The 22,420-nt window shown below is 39.9% G+C and overlaps 1 protein-coding gene across 1 annotated transcript in view; it reads left to right on the top strand.

Annotated features, from left to right (window-relative positions):
- The window catches only part of LOC147035364 (tenascin-like), an 88,105-nt gene extending 66,447 nt beyond the window's left edge, over positions 1–21,658 (top strand). The window contains exons 10-16 of the mRNA XM_085897089.1: positions 346–476; positions 728–869; positions 1,915–2,066; positions 4,145–4,241; positions 8,853–9,014; positions 17,668–17,831; positions 19,861–21,658. Coding sequence (XP_085753215.1) covers positions 346–476; positions 728–869; positions 1,915–2,066; positions 4,145–4,241; positions 8,853–9,014; positions 17,668–17,831; positions 19,861–19,983 — 971 coding nt within the window. The 3' untranslated portion in view covers positions 19,984–21,658. The remainder of the gene's footprint in view (positions 1–345; positions 477–727; positions 870–1,914; positions 2,067–4,144; positions 4,242–8,852; positions 9,015–17,667; positions 17,832–19,860) is intronic.
- Positions 21,659–22,420: the final 762 nt, after the last annotated feature.

The following is a 22,420-nucleotide window of genomic DNA, read 5'->3' as shown; positions in this document are numbered from 1 at the left end:
CTTTGGCCCTGGTGATAGCGCTGATAAATGCCACAAAAATGATGAGCTCTCATTTTAATGTTTACTTTATGGCTGTTTTTTTTTATTACATATGCATGGGAGTGGCAAAATGAGTATATGAAGTGAACGAAAGAGGATACGTGAGAGAAAGTTGGGTCGGGGAGAATGGGAGGAATTGGTCGATAAAGGAAGGAATTTTATGAGGAGGTAGGAGTTGGGGAAGGGAAGTGGCATGCATATAAGAGAGGGAGGGGCAGTCAAAATTCTGCCATATTTGTGGACATAATAAATAGATGACACTTTATTGATAAGTTATATGACATTGTACATGTGTGCGCTGCGTAGATTTGCCGACACCACGTAGACTTGTCATTGTGTCCCTGGGGCCACGTCGTGCTGTGCTGCGTTGGGAAATACCACGAGCTGCCATCTCCGCTTTTGTAATCAATTACCAAGCAGAGTCAGATGTTCTGCAGGTATAGTTTTGGTGTGTACATGTGCCCCCATATACCACAGGACATTGTGAACATCATATGTTAAACACTCCGACACATCTGACAGAGTAGGCCATAAAAGCCCCAAATTATCACCATCAGTGCCTTTTCAGTGCCAAATTATCACCATCATCAGAATAAAGTTTCTCCAGCGTAAACCTCATGACTGCCTGCAGATGAGGGTGTGTTTTCCACTTTTTAAAATCATATTCATCTAACTGGTGCTCATGCAGGAGAGGTCTCTACCAGCGACAGAACAGCGGGTTGTGCTGAGTGGCCTACAACCCAACACCAATTATACATTGAGCCTACGCACTGCAGGATCTCAAGGGTTGAGTCGAGCAGCTGTCCTGTCCTTCATGACCCTTAACACCAGTATGTACTACAAAATATCAACTTCATTTTAAGTGCTTTACTTTTCAGTGAATATACCTGAAATTGGTTGGATAATATTGATGACAAATTCCATTTTTATCAAGTGTGATTCCTTTCATGAGACGGTCCAAAAAACACAAACAAACCGAGGACACAGCCCTCATCCAAACCTCAAAGGTGTGACATGTAGATCTTACATTTAAATTAATAAATGTGGAGGTCATGGAGAAGGTGAATTGTATATAAATAAATAATTAAAAGTGGTGTGTTCATTGAGGACATGCGGAAGTGCACATAAATCAACAATGGTTTTTGAAAACGTATACAATACTGGAGGCCGACTATTAACTCCCATACCTATTTTTTTACATTGCCAAAATTCAGAATGTGTGCAGTGTCCCACGTTTGGTTCTGATCCCAAAATAATTTTATGTGCCTCATGCCCAGATGTTATTGCATGCATGTGCTGAATCTGAAAGAAATCAATCCAGACCTTTTTTAATAGAAGCTCCAGATGGATGGACAGATGGAATGATGGACGGATGTTAGGATCGACTAACAGGACTCCAATTATAAGCCCCAGCTGGGCTGATGCCAGTTTGGGGGCTAAAAAGATAAAGCAAGAAAAGAATTAGTAAAGAGTGATCGATAAAATATCGAAAATAAGAGGGGGATACATGGAAATGGAGTGAAAGAGGTTGATAATGAATAAGGTTGAGATTTGTAAGGATGTATGAGAAACCAAATGTCACCAAAAATGAGAAAATAATTCCCAAAATGAGAAAAATGATGCATATTAAGCACCAATTGAATGCGGTTATGAAAAGAAAATTCCAGGGACACTGATCACTGTACATTGGATACAAACACATGTGGAGAGAAATTCGAAATATGTTGTGGAATTACAGCAAATGGTCTGATTCTTCATCGTCGAGTGAGAGTTTCTGTATCACGTAATCTTTCCAGGGTTTTTCTAATGAATGCAACATTAAAATTTGACCGATCAGGCCTCTAACAGAAACGTTTTGTTTTCCTCCCTTTGCAGAAAAAACCCGGTTCCAATATCCCCGGGACTGTGGGCAGATAATGCTAAATGGAGTGAAAGCAAGTGGCGTTTACACCATATACATAAATGGAAACAAGGTGGCACCACTGAAGGTGTCCTGTGATATGGATACGGATGGAGGAGGCTGGCTGGTATGACACATATGGTCACCGGTATCTGTCATAACTGATACTTATTATATCTACTTGTATAAAAACCTGTCAAAAGTAATCGGTTGGAGTTATTTTGTTTGAAATGTTTTAAGGAGACTGGAAGATGTGATGTTTCGTAGTAAGAAGCGTTATTTTAAAACCCCACATGTACAAATGTGACCCTATTTTCTTTATCTTCTGGGACGTTTCATTTTGACAGTACAGCTTCGTGAGCATGCCAAATTCTGAAGCCTCAGCCTAGCATCAGGTGTAAGAGTGTAGTAGATAGTAGAAAAATCGTGCAAATTATGATACAAGCAACAAATTTGGCATTTCTGTTCTGCAGGGCTTTCTGATCAAATCTGCTGGATTGGCCATTTGAAAATCCAAATTTTGAAAAATTTCAACGAAAAAATCTTCTAAAAAATTTGAAGTCACAGCTGGCTGAAATTCTTGAAGAGCAAGTGAACATCCCAGACAGAGAACCAAGAGGAGATGCAGTCATCATTGATGGCTCAGCACTTATCAATGCCCTACCCCCACACACTTCAAAGATATTTGATGACCATGCTATCATCATCCCATCATGCTATCATCATCCCAGAAGACATCATCCCAAAGGTGGAATCCTATGGTGCCAGGTATGAGAGGGTGGACGTAGTGTTTGATGTGTACAAGAAGTCAAGTCTGAAGTCCGAGGCAAGGTCGAAAAGGGGGCAAGGAATCAGAAGAAGAGTGACAGGAACCAGTAAGACCCCAAGTAACTGGAGAAGCTTTCTTCGAGATGACAGCAACAAGACTGAGCTGTTTCACTTCCTTGCGGAAAAGATGTGTGAAGCACAGACGACAAGCACAGTCATTGTCACAAAAGGAGAAGATGCCATTAGCAACACAAGGAAGTCACTGGATGCTGTGTCTCCATGTTGTCATGAAGAAGCTGACACTCAAATATTTGTACACACCAGGGATGCAACGACGGATGGTAGCAAGTCCATTATCATTAAGGCTAATGACACGGACGTACTCGTCATAGCAATATCTGTACTGCAATCCTTACAGGAACTTGGTCTTGAGAACATGTGGATTGCCTTTGGCCAAGGAGCCAAGGCGCGATGGATTCCAGTCCATGAGGTAGTTTCTGCAATCGGGCCTGAGAAAGCTCGAGGGATCCCATACTTCCATACGTTCACTGGATGTGACGTCGTGTCTGCCTTCCGCGGTAAAGGGAAGAAAACTGCATGGCAGACTTGGAACGTCTTTGATGATGTTTCTGAAACATTCACCAATCTCACCAACATTGATTCGTGATGTTGACTTTTTTGAAGTTTTTTTTTTTTCAAATTTTTCAAAATTTGGATTTTCAAATGGCCAATCAGGCAGATTTGATTAGAATCCCCTGGAGAACAAATGTGCCAAATTTGATGCTTGGATCATCATTTGCACTATTCCTCTCAAAAATTGCTGTTATCTGCCCCACTATACTTATATCTTCTTTATATATGAGACATCCTATGGACATAAATGAACACTCATTTTACTCTGCACCTGTTACACATGTGGAGCAAATTTCAATTCCCTGCACCTTGTATTTTTTTTAATTTTTTTAACGCTTCTGTACACAGTGCTTGAGGCTCAGTTTGCAAGTCATCGCCGACAATTCCAATCGAAGAGATGTAATTACTCTTTTATGAAAAATGTTTTTCGAGTTTTTTTTTAATCCTGAAAAATAGACCGCAATGAATTTAACCACAGTCGGTTAAAAGATTGGCCTTTAAAAAGCTACTCAAATCGTCCTCCTGAAGGTGGGCAAACAAACAAACACACATATACATTGTGTTTTATATAGGTTGACGTCATAATTGATAATTATGATTGAAGTAAACAATCGATTATTGCACAGGTTTTTGGCACGAAGAAGGAAAGTTTTTGCGATACAACTGTTGTTGGGGGCTGATAAGTTAGGATAAACCTAATTCCCCTCCCCCTCCTTTTTTTCCCCATTCGTCACCCTCACCCAAACACCATGAGGTTGGGGATATCATGAAGTCATTGTAATTCTTATTGCTGTGTTTATCTAGGTCTTCCAACGGAGACAAAATGGAGGTACAAATTTCTTCAGGCCTTGGGCAGACTATGAAGTTGGCTTTGGGGACCCTGCCGATGAATTCTGGATTGGTAAGAATGGCGATTTTTGTTTTGTTTTTCCCCCTCATTAAAATTTAGTCTTCTCTATTTTGCGTTTTCTTTCAAGCTGCATTTAATTATTTTCATTTGTCCTTTTTAAAAGATTGAAAAATAAAACATTGAGTATCCTGGCCAAATTTGAGGAGTAAGTTCCTGTTTCCTGATCTGCAACATTACTTTCTGTTGCATTATTGAGGAATGCCGAGAAAGTGGTTCAATCGAATGGCAAGAACTGCAGGATCACTTAAAACCTTCCTGCCATAGCTAAGTCGGCCTACTCTCCTTCGAGAGAGATGCTTACTTTTCATAGTTTCAATCAGAACTCTTCAATTATTCCAAGTCCAAAACATATTTGTGATTACTTTCAGAAATATGAGTGGTAATCAATTGATTTCAGGATTATTTCATTCGTTACCAATTGCTGAAAGTACTATATGGTTCGACTGAGGGAAATCTGCAGAAAATTGTGGTTTATTTGTTACCATTTTGTTTTATTTGACAACTCTGCCGTTCTTATATTTTCTGTGAATACAACTCATCAATACCCTCGCCGAAGGAGAGGGTATTGCATTTGGGTCAGTTTGTCTGTTTGTTTGTTTGTTTGTTTGTCCACACAGAACTTTTGTGCTTTTCTCCACAACTGCTTGTCAGATTGAGACAAAATTTTCATCATCGGAGCAAATCCTCGTGTATAATGTTCTTATGATAATTAAGATGTCAAATGTCATGTAGTGTGGCAGCCATGTTGGAGTAACAGAAAAAATTTGGACCTGTGTATCTCTGAAACTGCACCAAGTTATAAATTGAAACTTGGCACATGGCAACTACTCCTCAAGCGGAATAAGTGTGATTTTTTTATGACGTCATAGGTGCCTTCGTTATGACGTCATCATTGCATATGTAGAATACTACCTGATCAGTATGAAATTTTTTGAGGGTCATCTCGGGATACAATGGTCCACAGAAAAAAAAAATTGATGTTTTATTTTAATGATAATTTTAAAAAATCTTCAAAAATATTCTCTGAAATGACTGAAAAGATCAAGGTGAAACTTTACACGTATGACCGCCTATCCATGAAGAACAAAAAGTTCACACACATGATGTCATCGGTCACATGGTTTAGCAGCCATATTGGATTTACCCTAAAACCCATAAATAAATCTTCTTCTCCAGAACAGCCAGTCAGATTGAGGGGAAACTTCACACAAATGTTTCCCAAGCCATGGGTGTACATTTGTTCCGGAAAAATTGAGAGGTCACATGGTTTGGCAGCCATATTGGATTGAAGAAAAGCATTAAATGTTTTCTGCGGAACCACCAAATCGATTGACGTGAAACTTCACAATTATGATCTGGTAGTGATGGGGAATACATGTTTTAGATTTTAACTTGATTGGATGCATGATCTTGCAGCCAGAATGATGAATTTTTTTTGTCTGGGTTCTTTTTCTTTTTCTTTTTGTAAATAAGGCTCATTTGGCTGTGCCTGTATCAGTTTGAGGGTAGAGGAGTAGTAGCTGAAATGTAAATCCTATCCAGGTTTCTCCTGATGACTTCATCTTTGATTTTTGCTTGTTTGTGTTCCTTCTGATTCCTCCAATGCAGGACTGTACCTATTTGGTCTTCCATTTGATTTGAATTGAATTTATTTTAATCCCTTTCTAAATTCAGTTGAATAATAATAAAAAAAGTTATTGTGTCAGGGTCTGGTGTCCGATCAAAGCGGGGTTGCATCAAAGCGGTCCATCTTGGAATCCGGTCATCACTGACAGCAGTTATAAAGTGGCATAGTTATGTGTTATTAATTACGGACCGCACACGTACAAAAACGCCACACAAAATACACCACACAAACACCACACCAACGAAGTCCTGGTGAGGGTCTGCAATCTCTGATTGCTCTTTTTCTTGTTTTTGTTTTTTTTAACCAATCCTTTTGCATGGCATTCACCTGTTTATCGGTGCTGCTTTTTCAGCAGAGTGCATTTTTATCCTCTGTTTTGTTGAGATCTTCCATGAACCTTTACTTCAATTGATAACGTGTGTAAAAGAAGAACCAAGGATACACACGGAAATTTGAAGAAAGGAGGAGATTATTTAGCCGATTAAGTCCAAGTAGTTTCTCCTCATTCATTCAATTTGGCTGATCAAGCCTCATTAGTCCATTTGGCCTCGTTTGTTCTGCTTTTTTTCCACCTGTGGAATAAACTTCCACGGTCTCTTCAATCTCATTCTTCCCTCCAGGTTTTCAAGAGAGCTGTTCACCACCATCCCTGATCCAAAAGCATGATCTTTTCTACCCCTGTTAACTCTCCCTAAACCCTGCTCTTTCCAACTTTCCTGTCTTCCTACCTGAGGGTTTCACACAAATGTCCACATCTTGTCCACACCTTGTGTCCTCTCCTAGTTTTCATATCCCTAATCTTCAAAGCCTCTCTCCATTTTGTCCCTCAACCCTGCTGTTGTGAGTTTTGCTCTGTTGCATCGTGATCCATTCTGTATTCTAGCTCCTCCACGAGCCTTGTCTATGTAGAAAGAATAAGTCTGTACTACATCAACATCACATTAATTTACTCCAACAGTTTATCAACCTAAATTCACGAGGGGGTGGGATGGAGGAGTGGCTAAGAATGTTGGAGCAGGCACAGACATCACCAGGGTGATATGTACATTCACATAGCCAATAATATGCAAAATGCTTTTGTAAAATCAACATTTTTATGATTAATTTTTTGTGTCTTTTTTGAGGGAAGGGTCAGGTTGTAGGATGAAGACTTGTGGGGTAAGGAATGAGCAAATATTCAACGATAAATGAGACCATCGCACATCCATCACAATCACAACACAGGTATCCCTATCACCAATCCATTCCTCAACTACCAACCATTCTTGTCAATATCAATGTACCCCTTTGTCCCCATTGCTTTGAGGTTCCTAACTTACTCAAATTTAAGTGTAACTGCAGTTTCTGCTGCTAGTAAATTTCACGGGAGACTATCCATGGATTTACTACTCTGAGTGAAAGACCGTGCCTAAATACAGTGAATGACTTGCCTCACTCCCATCCTAGCTCTCATCTTCTTTACTCGAAAGCTGTGTCCCCTGGTCCTGTCTCTGTCCATTCTTCTGAAAAACTCTTCTGCACTTATTTTATGTCCAACAGAGCCCCTCATAATCACCTCCTTTCTAATGTGTAAAGTCCTGTCTCCTTCAGCTGCTACACAGAGCTGAGTATAGCTAACCTCAGAATCAATCTAACAGTGCTACACTGTACCACCTCTATGGTAGCTATGTCCTTCCTCAGAGGTGGTGACTTAAATTGAACACGATATATTCTAGATGAGGCATCACTAAATTACTGTACAGTGTTAACATTACCTCTTTTGAGATATAACAGGAGAAACACCCACTCCCTAAGAGAGCATAATACCCCACCCCCACCTCCTTGCAGAGGAACCCAGTCAAAAATGCTGCAGTTTTAACTACAGTATGACAGTTGTACTCTCATATACTATAGTTGCTAACAGGTCCAACTCCAGTCACCTCCAGAGAATTACCACAAAGAAAGGAATGCTATTTTCACCTGAGAGTAAAGTATTTGCACTAAGCCACGTGTACAGTGCAAAATTGCAAGTCATCTCCACAAATGATGTATAAATACCCTAACACACCACCACCAGGTGGTGCTACTCAGTACACATTGTGAGAATTTGCATCACCTGTGTTCTGCTCACAGGCCTCAGTATCCCTATTCCAATCCTGATGACAATGTATTGGTGGACAGCGGCGTGGACTTGAGATCAAATCCTCCATCCAGATGATCAGCAATTTAACAAAAGATTGTCTATGGAAATCGTCCGCCGGGACAACCAAACCAATCTTTTCTTCGATTTCTGGCATACAGAAACTCTAAAGAGGTCTCTTGCCTACAGTAATTTCCCCGTTAATTAGGACTTGGTCTGAGCAAACCTGGGGAATGTAAACGCAATTTTCCAACCTCCTAACGAGGGTTTCATGCCAGATTTCCAATGGTCATGAGTTTAACCCACGCCACAGTTATTATGCCAAATCACTGACACTCCAAGGATGGTAACAGGTGGAGGAAATGTGGTATACTTTTCTGTCCCAGAGTTACGACTGACAGACCTTTTCTTGTTTATTCAGTGGCAAATAGCCTTGCGGAAAAGTAGTCGAACTATTATGATGACAAACAATGGAGTAATGGAATGACAAAGGAAGTAGAAGTGCAGAAACACCATTATGGTGGGGGAAGGTTGAGGTCGGCATCATTGGCCTACTTTTTCTATTGAAGATGAAACGCCAGATCACAATATTTGCTCCACAGGTTCTAACAAAGGTTAGCAGGTAATGGAGAAGGTGAGTTAGTGGAGTTGATTCACTGAAGAACAGGCCTGGACTGAATGGGCATATTAAATTGTTTGTTGAGTATCTTATTTCAGAATGCATCTGAAACCATTCTATTTGCCTTATACATTAAGAGCGAGATTGCAAGCCTGATAATGTATTATCACAATTTGCAAACAATTTGTGGTTTGAGATAATTTCCCCTTGTTCTCTCTTCCCTTTCCGAAACCACAGGCCTGGCACCTTTGCATGCTCTCAGTTCGCAGGCTCGTTACGAGTTGCGTGTGGACCTCCGTGATGGGGGGTCTACTGCTTATGGTTATTACGCTCGTTTCCACGTGGGCAGTAACACCACCAACTATCTTCTGCGTCTGGGACCCTTTCTTGGCAATGCTGGTGAGATTGTAATGAAAATTAATTGTTTTCACACAACCAGAGCAAGTATTTGTCTAATTATCTTGTAAATTCCAAACAGGTATATATTAAAGTTGCTCTTGCACATAAAGTAAAATCAAATGAATTTTTTTTATAATAATTGCACTAAATAGTTACCATTTCTTGAGCGATGTTTCATGGTCATGAAATATATTTGAAAGCCATCTTTTTGTGACATATGAGTAATTGGGATAAAATTTGAGACATTTCAGTGGGGATATTGCAGGAAAATAATGTATAGATTGGAGGCATAAAACAATTATCTCTTTAAAATAATAGCAATGCATTTTGCAAAACGGTATTGAATTTTCTAGTTTGTTTAAGGTGGTGCCAAAGCTGATAAAATTACCCATCAAGGCAGTTTATCAATTGTGCAGTTTATAAAATGGGAAAACTGGGAAAATTTTCTCACCGGCAAACGGAATTCTGTACATGTATTGGAAAAAATTAGCCTTCATGGGATACACTTTGAAAGTGACACAGGTACATTCTGTACAACAGTCTAAGAAATCCCATAAATGTTCAACAATAGACAAGACCACAGCATCCACATCTATGTATAATTCCAGCAATCTGTGTGTGTGTGTCTGTCTGTCTGCGACCGCCGTTTCTCGACAACCGCCGTTCCGATCTGATTGAAACTTGCCAGGAATATTGCCGGGGACCAGCGGATGTGCCTTTTCAAGGTTTTATATTAATTGGACGAGCGGTTCACTAGTTGCGGCCATTTTATTGCTTTTTTCAGTGTTGGAAAGGTGTATATATCGCAGCTGAAGTGTCGTTCCACCTTATCACCTTATCATGCCATTTTTTCCCAAAGATATCTCAGAATAATGATAACAGCATATTAATAATAATAGCACAATAATTGGCAGTAATAAAAAGAGTAACGTGACACAATGACCAATGTCTGTCAACCAATAATGACCTATATATTGTCTGTCAACCAATAATGACCAATAACGTCTGTCAACCAATGACAGGATACGGTGCTATGACGTCACGAATGACGTCGCAATGCTTCCTCTTTTTTTAATATGATGTCACAATTGACTCTGGGACCTGAGTATGTGCCTTTTCAAAGTTTGATATCATTCTTCTTCTTTTTCTTCATCAAGGTTTGAATTAATTATTGTGCTTGGTAGACATTTGTGAATACATTTACAGAAAGGCGAGAGAGGAGGGGGAGAGATGAGAGACGAGAGAGGAGGGCGTGAGAGGGGGGGAGAGAGGGGGGGAGAGGTGGGGCGAGAGAGAGAGGGGCCCGCACCTACGGGCCCGCACTAGTAGGAATAAAATCAGGGCATAGGGGTCCAATTGACTGTACATTCTTTAATTATTTGATTGGTGGTTTTAAGAACAAAATATAAATTCTATTTTGGATTTCAGAGGACATGTAGTATAAAGGAAACTACAAACAAGCATAAATTTACTGAGAGAAGCTTCAATCTCGCACTACTTTGGTGAATACATATATATTATGTAGATACATATTTATATTTGTATATATATATATATATATATATATATATATATATATATATATATATATATATATATATATATATATACTAGTGCATGCCCATAGGTGCAAACAAAACAAAACAAAAAACTTTCAAACCGCATGCCAGAAACAACTACACAGGCCGTTCCTTCGCTCTCACGTGCCCGGACGTGCGTGGCCGTACATGCAAAAAAAAAACTTTCAAACCGCGTGTCAGAAACAACAACCACATAGGCCGTTCCTTCGCTCTCGTAAATGGCGACTGGATTGGGGCATTGTGTTTATCTATAAATGCGCATAAGAAATCAAGAAATTATTAGAATACAGTAAGACATCACCATGCGGAAGTAGTGCGTGCCCAAATGGAATGTTCACATGCAATCCAGAAATTATCGCTAGCATTGAAGTAACAACTGCTGTGATATTTACACACACAGAGTATACACGAAGTCATCATTATCCGGAAGCCCGTACGTTGTAACCCGTAATGGGGAACGCGGCTGCCCATAAAAAAATTAAAAAAAAAATAATAAATAAATATTCAAACCGCGAGCAACAAACAACAACCACACAGGCCATTTCTTCGCTCTCGCATGCCTGTACGTGGGTGGCGCGGAAGTTCGCATATCACAGTTACAATGACTCGCAATTTAGGTTTTAATGGCCGATTATTCAATTTGCGCCAAGGTATTTTGCCTTTTTGCAATGTCCTCGCAAGGAAAAACAAAAAGAGAAGAGAAGAGAGAAAAAAAAAATACTTCCTGGTTTGGAGCATACCAGCACTCTGATGTTACCGAAATTTATGCACCGTCTAATATGAAAACGATCATTACTTGCGGCATTGTGTTTCTCTATAAATGCGCAGAAGAAATTGAGAAATTATTAGAATACACGAAGTCATCACTCTCCGCAAGTCCGTACGTTGTAACCCGTAATGGGGAACGCGGCTAAGCTTCCCTTCCCCATCGGCCACGCCCACACAACAACGTGTCTTGTCATTGGTTTGGTAAATAAATGGCCATAACTTGGGAAGCACTTCTCCGATTAATATCAAACCTTGAAAAGGCACATCCTCAGGTCCCCAGCAATATATCTGGCAAGTTTCAATTAGATCGGACCAGCGGTTGTATATATATATACTGAACAAAAATATAAACGCACCAACCTAAATATCTAAGTCAAGATTGCCATTATGGGAAAATGGTCAAACCGATGATTTGTTTGAGCAATGGTTCCTTTGTTTTGCTCAAGACAGATGTTCCCATTGAAATTGACCACTCTGAGTGTGTGGACTCACACGTTGAGTAATCCTTCCCATGAGCACCATGGGGCTTGACAGAGTGATGGTCAGTGAGCGTGACCAGGACACAAACACTCCCTATAGCTTGCCCTATAAAAGGCCTCCCCAAAATGTGGACTGGCGCCAAATGTCAACATGCCACAGATGTCACAAATCTTGAGGGAGCGCGCCATTGGCATGCTGAATGCTGTGACGTCAGTACGGGCCGTTGCAGCACACTTCAATGTCCACCACTCCACCATTAGCCGCCTGAGAACGCGCCTCAGAGAGACTGGAAGCACCGTGAACCGCCCACATGCCCGGCGACCACGTGTGACCACCGCCGGTCAGGATCGTCACATGAGGCTGCAACATCTCCGGGATCGACTCCGACCGGCCACGAGGACTGCCGATGAGACTGTCGGGCTGCATAACAGGCGCATTTCAGCCCAGACAGTGCGTAACCGCTTGAGGGAGGCCAACCTCCGAGCCCGCCGACCACACCGGGGACTCGACCTCACTGCAGTCCGGCGTCAGACCCGACTGAACTGGGCCAATGTTCACTTGCGCTGGACCCTCGCACAATGGAGGAGAGTGCTGTTCACCGATGAGTCGCGGTTCCAGCTGTATCGGGCTGATGGCAGACTCCGCGTCTGGCGTCAGGCTGGGGAGCGCTACACTGATGCCAATGTCCTTCGTCGGGTGTCACACGGTGGTGCCAGTGTTATGGTGTGGGCAGGCATATGCCATGGAGAGCGCACTCGGCTTCATTTCATTGAAGGCAACTTGAACGGGCAGCGGTACAGGGACGAGATACTCAGACCCATCGTCGTGCCGTTTGTGCGCCTTCACCATGTGACGTTTCAGCACGACAATGCTCGCCCCCATGTTGCCAGGATCTGCATGGACTTCCTCGGTGAGGAGGACATTGATGTCCTCGACTGGCCTCCATATTCTCCCGACATGTCGCCCATCGAGCACCTTTGGGACGTTCTTGATCGACGCGTACGACAACGTTACGCAGTCCCAGAGAACGTCCGCCAGCTCCGTGTGGCTCTCCAGGAGGAATGGGAAAACATCCCTCAGGCCACCATCGATAATCTGGTGATGTCCATGCGCCGGAGATGCACCGCTCTGCGCGATGCCAACGGTGGACACACCCGCTACTGACTGTGAACTCTGACAGTGACACCTCGGTTGTGTCGGCTGTTGTAGCGCAAAGACTGTCGCCAGAATTCTCAAGGAACTCTTTGAAATTTAATGCTCAATTGTCATGGATTCTATAACCAAATTGTTGTGAAGATTTAGTATTGAGTTCGAGGTAAAATAGTAACAATCGCTTGGTGCGTTTATATTTTTGCGCTTGGTGCGTTTATATTTTTGTTCAGTATATATATATATATATATATATATATATATATATATATATATATATATATATATATATATATATATATATATATATATATATATATATATATATATATATATATCTTCTTCTTCTTCCTCTTTCGGCTTGCTCCCGTTAGGGGTCGCCACAGCGGACCAACTGTCTCCATTTCGCTCTATCCTCCACATCTTCCATTGACACTCCAACCACCCGCATGTCCGCCCTCACCGCATCCATGAACCTCTTCTTTGGCCTTCCTCTTCTCCTCCTGCCTGGCGGCTCCATCTTCAACATCCTTCTCCCGATATACTCTGTTTCCCTCCTGAGCACATGTCCAAACCATCTCAATCTCGCCTCTCTCACTTTGTCTCCAAACCGTCCTACCAGCGCTGTCCCTCTAATACACTCATTTCTTATCCTATCCATCCTCGTAACTCCCAACGAGAATCGCAGCATCTTTAACTCTGCCACCTCCAGCTCTGCTTCCTGTCTTTTTGTTAGCGCCACCGCCTCCAAACCATACAACATAGCTGGTCTCACTACCGTCTTGTATACTTTCCCCTTCACTCTTGCAGCTACCCTTCTGTCACAAATCACTCCTGCAACTCTTCTCCACCCACTCCATCCTGCCTGCACTCTCTTTTTCACTTCTCTCCCACACTCTCTGTTACTTTGGACAGTTGATCCCAAGTATTTAAACCAATCCACCTTCCCCACCTCAACTCCTTGCAACTGCACCATACCACCACCCTCCCTCTCATTTACGCACATGTACTCCGTCTTACTCCTACTGACTAACATTCCCCTTCTCTCCAGTGCGTACCTCCACCTCTCAAGGCTCGATTCAGCCTGCTCCCTCCTCTCCCTACAGATCATGATGTCATCCGCGAACATCATGGTCCATGGAGACTCCAGTCTGATCTCGTCCGTCAACCTGTCCATCACCATTGCAAACAGGAAAGGGCTCAGAGTCGATCCTTGGTGCAATCCCACTTTAACCTTAAACCGGTCTGTCATTCCTCCCGCACACCTCAACGCTGTCACACTGTCCTCATACATATCCTGCACGATCCTCACATACTTCTCCAACACTCCCGACTTCCTCATACAATACCACAACTCCTCTCTTGGCACCCTATCATAAGCTTTCTCTAAATCCACAAACACACAATGTAACTCTTTCTGGCCTTCCCTATACTTCTCCATCAACATTCTCAAAGCAAACATCGCATCAGTGGTGCTCTTTCCTGGCATAAACCCATATTGCTGCTCACAGATCATCACCTCTCCTCTCAACCGAGCTTCCACTACTCTTTCCCACAACTTCATGGTGTGGCTTAACAACTTTATCCCTCTGTAATTTCCACAGCTCTGCACATCACCCTTATTCTTGAAAATCGGGACCAGTACACTTAATCTCCACTCCTCCGGCATCCTCTCACTTTCCAAGACTTTATTAAACAATCTGGTTAACAACCCCACTGCCATCTCTCCTAAGCACTTCCATGCCTCCACTGGTATACCATCTGGGCCAACCGCCTTTCCACTTTTCATCTTCTTCATAGCAGTCCTCACTTCATCCTTACTGATCCACCCCACTTCCAGATTCACTATCTCCACCTCTTCCAACCTTCTCTCTCTCTCATTTTCTTCATTCATCAGCTCCTCAAAGTACTCCATCCACCTTCTCAACACACTCTCCTCGCTCGTCAGCACATTCCCATTTGCGTCCTTTATCACCCTAACCTGCAGCACATCCTTCCCAGCTCGGTCCCTCTGTCTTGCCAATCGGTATAAATCCTTTTCCCCTTCTTTTGTATCCAACTTCTCATACAGCTCGTCATATGCCTTTTCCTTGGCCTTAGCCACCTCTCTTTTTGCTTTTCGACGCCACTCCTTATACTCCTGCCGACTTTCTTCATCTCTCTGACTATCCCACTTCTTTTTCGCCAACCCCTTCTTCCTTATACTTTCCTGTACTTCCTCATTCCACCACCAAGTCTCCTTATCTTCCTTCCTCTGTCCAGATGTCACACCAAGTACCTTCCGAGCAATCTCACTCACAACTTCTGCTGTCGTTGCCCAATCATCCCACCCATCTTTACCACCATCCAACGCTTGTCTCACCTCCTCCCTAAATTTCACGCAACAGTCTTCCTCCTTCAGCTTCCACCATCTGGTCCTTGGTTCAGCCCTCACTCTCTTCCTCAACCTCACCTCTAAAGTCATCCTACAGACCACCAATCGATGCTGTCGAGCTACACTCTCCCCTGCCACAACCTTACAGTCACTAATCTCTTTCAGGTTGCATCTCCTACTTAAGATGTAATCCACCTGTGTGAACTTTCCTCCACTCTTGTATGTCACCCTGTGTTCCTCCTTCTTCTTGAAATACGTGTTTACCACTGCCATTTCCATTCTTTTTGCAAACTCTACCACCATTTGCCCTTCCACATTTCTCTTGTTGAGACCGTACCTCCCCATCACCTCCTCATCCTCTTTATTCCCTTCCCCAACATGCCCATTGAAATCTGCTCCAATCACCACTCTTTCATCCTTGGATACACTCTCCACCACTTCATCGAACTCACTCCAGAAATCTTCTTTATATTCCATCTCACACCCCATATGTGGGGCATATGCACTGATGACATTCATCATCACCCCTTCAATTTCCAACTTCACACTCATCACTCGGTCAGACACCCTCCTCACCTCCAATATATGTCTTCAGAATATATATATATATATATATATATATATATATATATATATATATATATATATATATATATATATATATATATATATATATATATATATATATATATATATATATATATATATATATATATATATATATATATATATATATATATATATATATATATATATCCTCACCTCCAATATATGTATATATGTCTTCAGAAAGACAACCATATATATGTATATATATATATATATATATATATATATATATATATATATATATATATATATATATATATATATATATATATATATATATATATATATATATATATATATATATATATATATATATATATATATATATATATATATATACATACATACATACATATATACATACATCGGTATATATATATATATATATATATATATATATATATATATATATATATATATATTTACTGAACAAAAATATAAGCGCACCATCGGTATATATATATATATATATATATATATATATATATATATATATATATATATATATATATATATATATATATATATATATATATATATATATATATATATATATATATATATATATATATATATATATATATATATATATCTTCTTCGTCTTCTTTCGGCTGCTCCCGTTAGGGGTCGCCACAGCGGATCATCCGTATGATCCGCATCGTGATTTGGCACATGTTTTACTCCGGATGCCCTTCCTGACGCAACCCTGGTCGCCTCTTACGACACAGGGATATGGTACACCTATTTTTTAACCGGGGTATACACCGGCCCAGTACTACTGGTACTCATTTCGCCGACCTCGGAAGGATGACAGGCTGAGTCAACCCCCTGGTGTATTAATTCAGTGGCTCAACGGGGCTTGAACCCAGGACCTCTTGGATCCCAAGCCGCTGCCCTAACCACTGCGCCAACACCAGGCTTCTATATATATATACCATCCATGTGTGCAGGGGGTGTATATATATATATATATATATATATGTCTAAAAATCGACATATACATATTTATAGATAAATATATTTATACATATAAATATATATTTTTATATATATATATATATATATATATATATATATATATATATATATATATATATATATATATATATATATATATATATATATATATATATATATATATATATATATATAAATGTATACTGTGTGTATATATATATATATATATATATATATATATATATATATATATATATATATATACACACAGTATACATTTATATATATATATATATATATATATATATATATATATATATATATATATATATATATATATATATATATATATATATATAAATATATATATATATATATATATATATATATATATATATATATATATATATATATATATATATATATATATATATATGTATAGATATATTTATATATTTATTCAGGTATATTTATTTATTTATGTATATATCTGTTTATATATATATATATATATACATATATATATATATATATATATATATATATATATATATATATATATATATATATATATATATCTATATATATATATGTTTATAAAAATATAAATATTTATATATATGTTTATTTGTGTATGTATTTATATATATTTATATATTTCTCCAGTGAGCATGAAACACCAACTTACCTTGAACGTTTTTCCTCTCACCTCTTGTTTTCACTCTCATCTCCTCAGGTGACTCTCTGATGTACCACCATGGACGGGTGTTCAGCACCCCTGATAAGGACAATGATGGTTCTCTTACCAACTGCGCAGAGTCTTACCGTGGAGGATGGTGGTACCACAACTGCCATCAGTCAAATCTCAATGGGCGCTATGGAGACACCAGTCATAGCAGGGTAACCAATATATTTTCACAAGATAGCCTAATCATTTTTCTCACATTGTCAACCATATATTAGGATATATTTATTAATTTGGGTGGTTAACAATATTTTTAAAAATGAGAACTGACTTCTTCAGAAAGACAACGATTTATTTTGTTTTTCACTGGCTCCATCAAAAAAGAAATCTCAACAAAAAAGTTTTGGTAATACAAGATCTATACTGATGGATGAGTGAGGTAACAGAGAGTAAGAAGGCAATGTAATGAAAGTGGGGCAGTATAGCTGCAGTTGGATTGAAAAAAAAAGGCAAGGGAAAAAAATGAGAGAGAGACAGAGACACAGAGTCATAGAGACAGAAAAAAAACCTGAACTGCAAAAAAGCGGGTCGGCTTCGGTGTAACTAATGGGTGGTTGAAAATATTTCAGTGCGGATCAGGGATGACAGAGATGTTTGAAACTTGTAGCCACCTGTTTGAAGCCCTGGTGGAAGGAGTGTGATTGAACCACCTCCTTGAGGGCAGTTCCACAAATTGGCAAAGATGACCAAGAGTGGAGGTGGATGGTAAACCTGTATTTTGGGAGTTTAACAAGGATGGTGTGAGTGGAATAATGTATGCATCATAGAAGAGCAGGTGAGCATCAGAGGGCTGAGAAACTAGAGGGAGCTTGACTGAAGGAGAGGTAAAAGAAAAATCACACAAAGACCACTGACCTATCTGCTTTCTGAAAGCAACAGACCTTGTGGTTCAGCTTCATCGTGGGAGATGCCAATAATGTTGAGAACTTTAGATTTCACAGAATCTAGGAGAGACATGTGTGATGTTGGGGTGTCAGCCCATAATAGAGAGCAGTGCTCCATTGAGCTACAAACAAAGGCCTGGTAAGCTGTGTTTAGTTCTGATTTTACACAAGGTTCATGGTCATCAATCCAGTGAAAGAAAGACAGCTGGTTCTGTCGGCTGTTCCTTTGCTGTGAGAAAGATTTTGTGTGGTTAGGGATTGGGATATTCCATTATTCATGGAAGAAGGAAAAGCACACAGCCAGCCAAAAATTTGTAGTGAGTTCAGTTCAACCAAGTTTGCACACAGTATAGAGCAGACTTTTCATTTGTAGCCCATTGACTTGCTCAGATATTTGTTGTATCAGCATGAAAACACATTTTACCGTATCACAACTTAATTGATTTGGTTTGAGGATAAAATCACATTGTAATCTGCATTGACCAGTGAAAATCCCTGATTTAAATGCAAGCATAGCAAGCTGAGACTTCTTGGAATACTGCCTGATGGACAGCTAACAGAGCACAATCTCCACTTTATTGGTATTTTCTCCAAAGGAGAGAGGGCACAATATTATATCTGCTGTTTATCATGAACGTTTGCTCCAAAGTGCTTGTGATAGTGATAAACTTTTGGAAATCAAATATTGAGTTGTGATTTACCTTCCATAACCATATCAGGCATAGTGGCGTGCGCCTGTAATCCGGCTACTCGGAGGCTTTGGCTGGAGGATCGCTTGAGGACGGGTGCTCTGCGCTGGGCTGCGCTATGAGAGGGTGTAGGGCAGCCCGGAATCATGGCGAAACCCAATCCTTATCCCTGTGTCATAAGAGGCGACCAGGGTTGCGTCAGGAAGGGCATCCGGCGTAAAGCCTGTGCCAAATCAGTATGAGGATCATAACGGATGATCCGCTGTGGCCACCCCTAACTGGAGCAGCCGAAAGACAAAAAATAACATTTACCTTCCCGTAACCCTATATATTTATTTATTTTTCAACTAATTATTGCAACAATAATGCAAATGTCTGATAATGTATCTGAAAATCTTATCAAAAGAGATATACAAATTACCCTGGCAAGTATTGATGTTTTTATCATTGCTAAATAAAATATTGGTGCTTATTTGGTAAATGGAGTCATGTGATAAGTGTTTAGTGTGGAGTGATATCGAAAATATGGCCTAATGAACAGAAATCTGCATATCATGCACTTCCAAGATATCTATAAAAAAAACACAATTGCGTGCTGTTTCTGTGTGCAGGGGGTAAACTGGTACTCTTGGAAAGGACATTCTCACTCGATCTCCTTTGTTGAGATGAAGATGCGGCCATTGAAGTTAGCTGACCTAAGGAACAAGAGACGAAGAAAGCACACACAGCCATGATGGCATGAGTAAACACACTCTCACTGACTGTTCGATGTCCACAATTCAGCGTGCATTCAGTCACTTCTTAAGCCTTGAAAGAATGTGAATCTGCCAAATGATCTGATACACAAGACCTGGCAGGTGGTGGTGATTGGATTTTGAAAGTTCAAGGACATGAACTATGCACGTGAAGGTCACCAAAGCATAATGCATTTTTTGAGACTGCAGTCAATCATACTATGACATTTGGATTGTATAATCTATTAAATCAGCACAAGTTCTTAAAATCAGTGTCTAGATTATATTGCTACATCAGACTCGATAATGAGCACAATTAGTGATGTTTCCTATCACCGTCCAAGCAAAAATCACACCAAAATATATCAAAATAACACACTGTCCTCATTACAATGTTGTTGCTGTTTTTGCAGTGCAGAGGACTGATATTTAATGATAAAAATACAGATGAAGTAAGCCATGCTAGTATTATCAAGGCAGTGACATCTGGATCAATTTGTTCACAACTCGTTTTGGAAAACCAGGCATAATCGTGAAGGCTATAGTGTCTTTATGCGTTGGTGGACAGGAGAACAATTGATGAAATCACCAGCAGGTTGATCAAAGCATGCTAACCACCGTAGGAAGCATGCGAGTTATAAGTTGAAGTTTCTGGCGTTATCCCTTTGTCAGACATCACCTGAAATGTCAGCTTCTTCTTGTGTCCCATGAGGGTTAGCATACTTTGATCAATGTTCTGTTGATCCATTCATTTTTTTTATTTTTTTTTTAATAACAGCACTTTGATTGACAATTTCTAACTGCATGACTCAATCTTGCCAACCTCCTTACTAAAACTGTCCTGCATTTTATATCCTTTTTTTTTAACCATGTCTTTATATTTCTCTCTCACTGCTGTTTGAACACATTTTTAGTCTATTATCTCTCAAATTTCCAGCTACTGCTGTGACGTTTTATGTAAGAAGAGTTAAACAATATTTCATTGCATTTGTAAAAAAAAAAAACATGACTATATTTTTCCTTATTCGCATTCTCTTGCATCTTATCCCCTTTTTTTAAATACACGCATGTCTTCTTCCTTGATGTCGAACCCCCCACTTTTACGACTTTCTTTCAATGACTTCCGTTTTTTTTACAATTTTTCATTTTCCATCTAGCATTCTGCCATATATAAACAATACAACCATGGTGTTTTGTATTTGAGGTCATAGTTGTGCAAAGCCAATAAGGCACATAGGATATTATCGACAGGGTAATTAGACAAGATGTCGATGAGGAAAACAAACATTCAAGAGGTTTACAAGTTACTGTTGCTTTGTTATAATTCCTGGACTTGTTCCATTTGGCTAAGAAATTGAATATATGGGGGTTTTCTGATGCAAGATCTAACCTCTGGCTAACCATGGTTTTGGTTTTAAGGACCTGTTGCTGCTGCATTCAGGTTGTGTTCATAATGGATGCCTAAATAGGATGGGTGCATGGCAGGCATCTACCTTTTAACCACCCTGTTTTGATTTTTTTAGGAGCTGCTGCTGCATTTAGGCTTTTAGCTTCTACTACAGTTAAGTTTAACATGATTCAAAATATCTTGTATTTAAATTTATATCTTTCAACGAAGCGTTTCTGTCTTGTTGCACTTTTAAGATCAATAAAATGTAAGTATTCTTGGCTTGTATGCACTTTTCATTGTCTCTCTCATGTCACTTGATTTGTTTTATATGTTATTTATATTTTTGATTGGAATCTAGTCACTGGAGAGTGAGGTAATGGAGGGTAGAAGGGCAATGCATTCAGTGGGGCGGTAAGGCATCGGGTGCGCACAAAAAGCAAGGGAAAGGATTTACAGGAAAAGAAGACGTTGGGGAAGGAAACGGTGTCCTGCTTGTAAGAGGTGTAGATTTGGAGAGAGGAAAGCCAAGTGGTGAGCAAATGTCATGGGTGGAGATGGAAGGTGACTTGAAGAGGTGGTATATACCATCACATTAAAACTTGGGAGGGAATACTAGGATTGAATTAACTCTGGAAATGGTTACAGGAGCTTGAGAAAAGGAGACCAAAAGAGTGGAGTTGAGGATGTGAATTATGCTGACAGTTTAGGACTCCACCACATCCAGGAAAGAGAGAGAACAGTAAAGTGGGGGGATCCGCCGATAGGGAAGAGAAGTACTCTTGCCTATGTGCAGCTGGCTTTGGAAGCCAGCTTTGATTATTTATATGGTCAACTCAGCAGAGGCTTCGGATTATATATGGTGAGGCTGAAAACTAAATAAAAAGAAAATAAACCGAAGATCTTCCATTGGTTGGTCATGAAAATCTAAAGGTCGGTGATTTTGATTAACTTTCCTGAGACACAAGAGAATGTGAATTATTCCTGGATTTAATGATAAAGTATGGACAAAGTGTCAGACCTTACTAGGCCAGCAGAAAAGGGAAGCTT

The sequence above is a fragment of the Eptatretus burgeri genome, chromosome 1 (assembly GCF_056783735.1).
Source record: "Eptatretus burgeri isolate ZD-2024b chromosome 1, Ebu_testis_v1, whole genome shotgun sequence".
Lineage (NCBI taxonomy): Eukaryota > Metazoa > Chordata > Myxini > Myxiniformes > Myxinidae > Eptatretus > Eptatretus burgeri.
The sequence above is the reverse complement of the archived record's forward strand: the minus strand, read 5'-3'. Positions and strand labels throughout refer to the sequence as shown.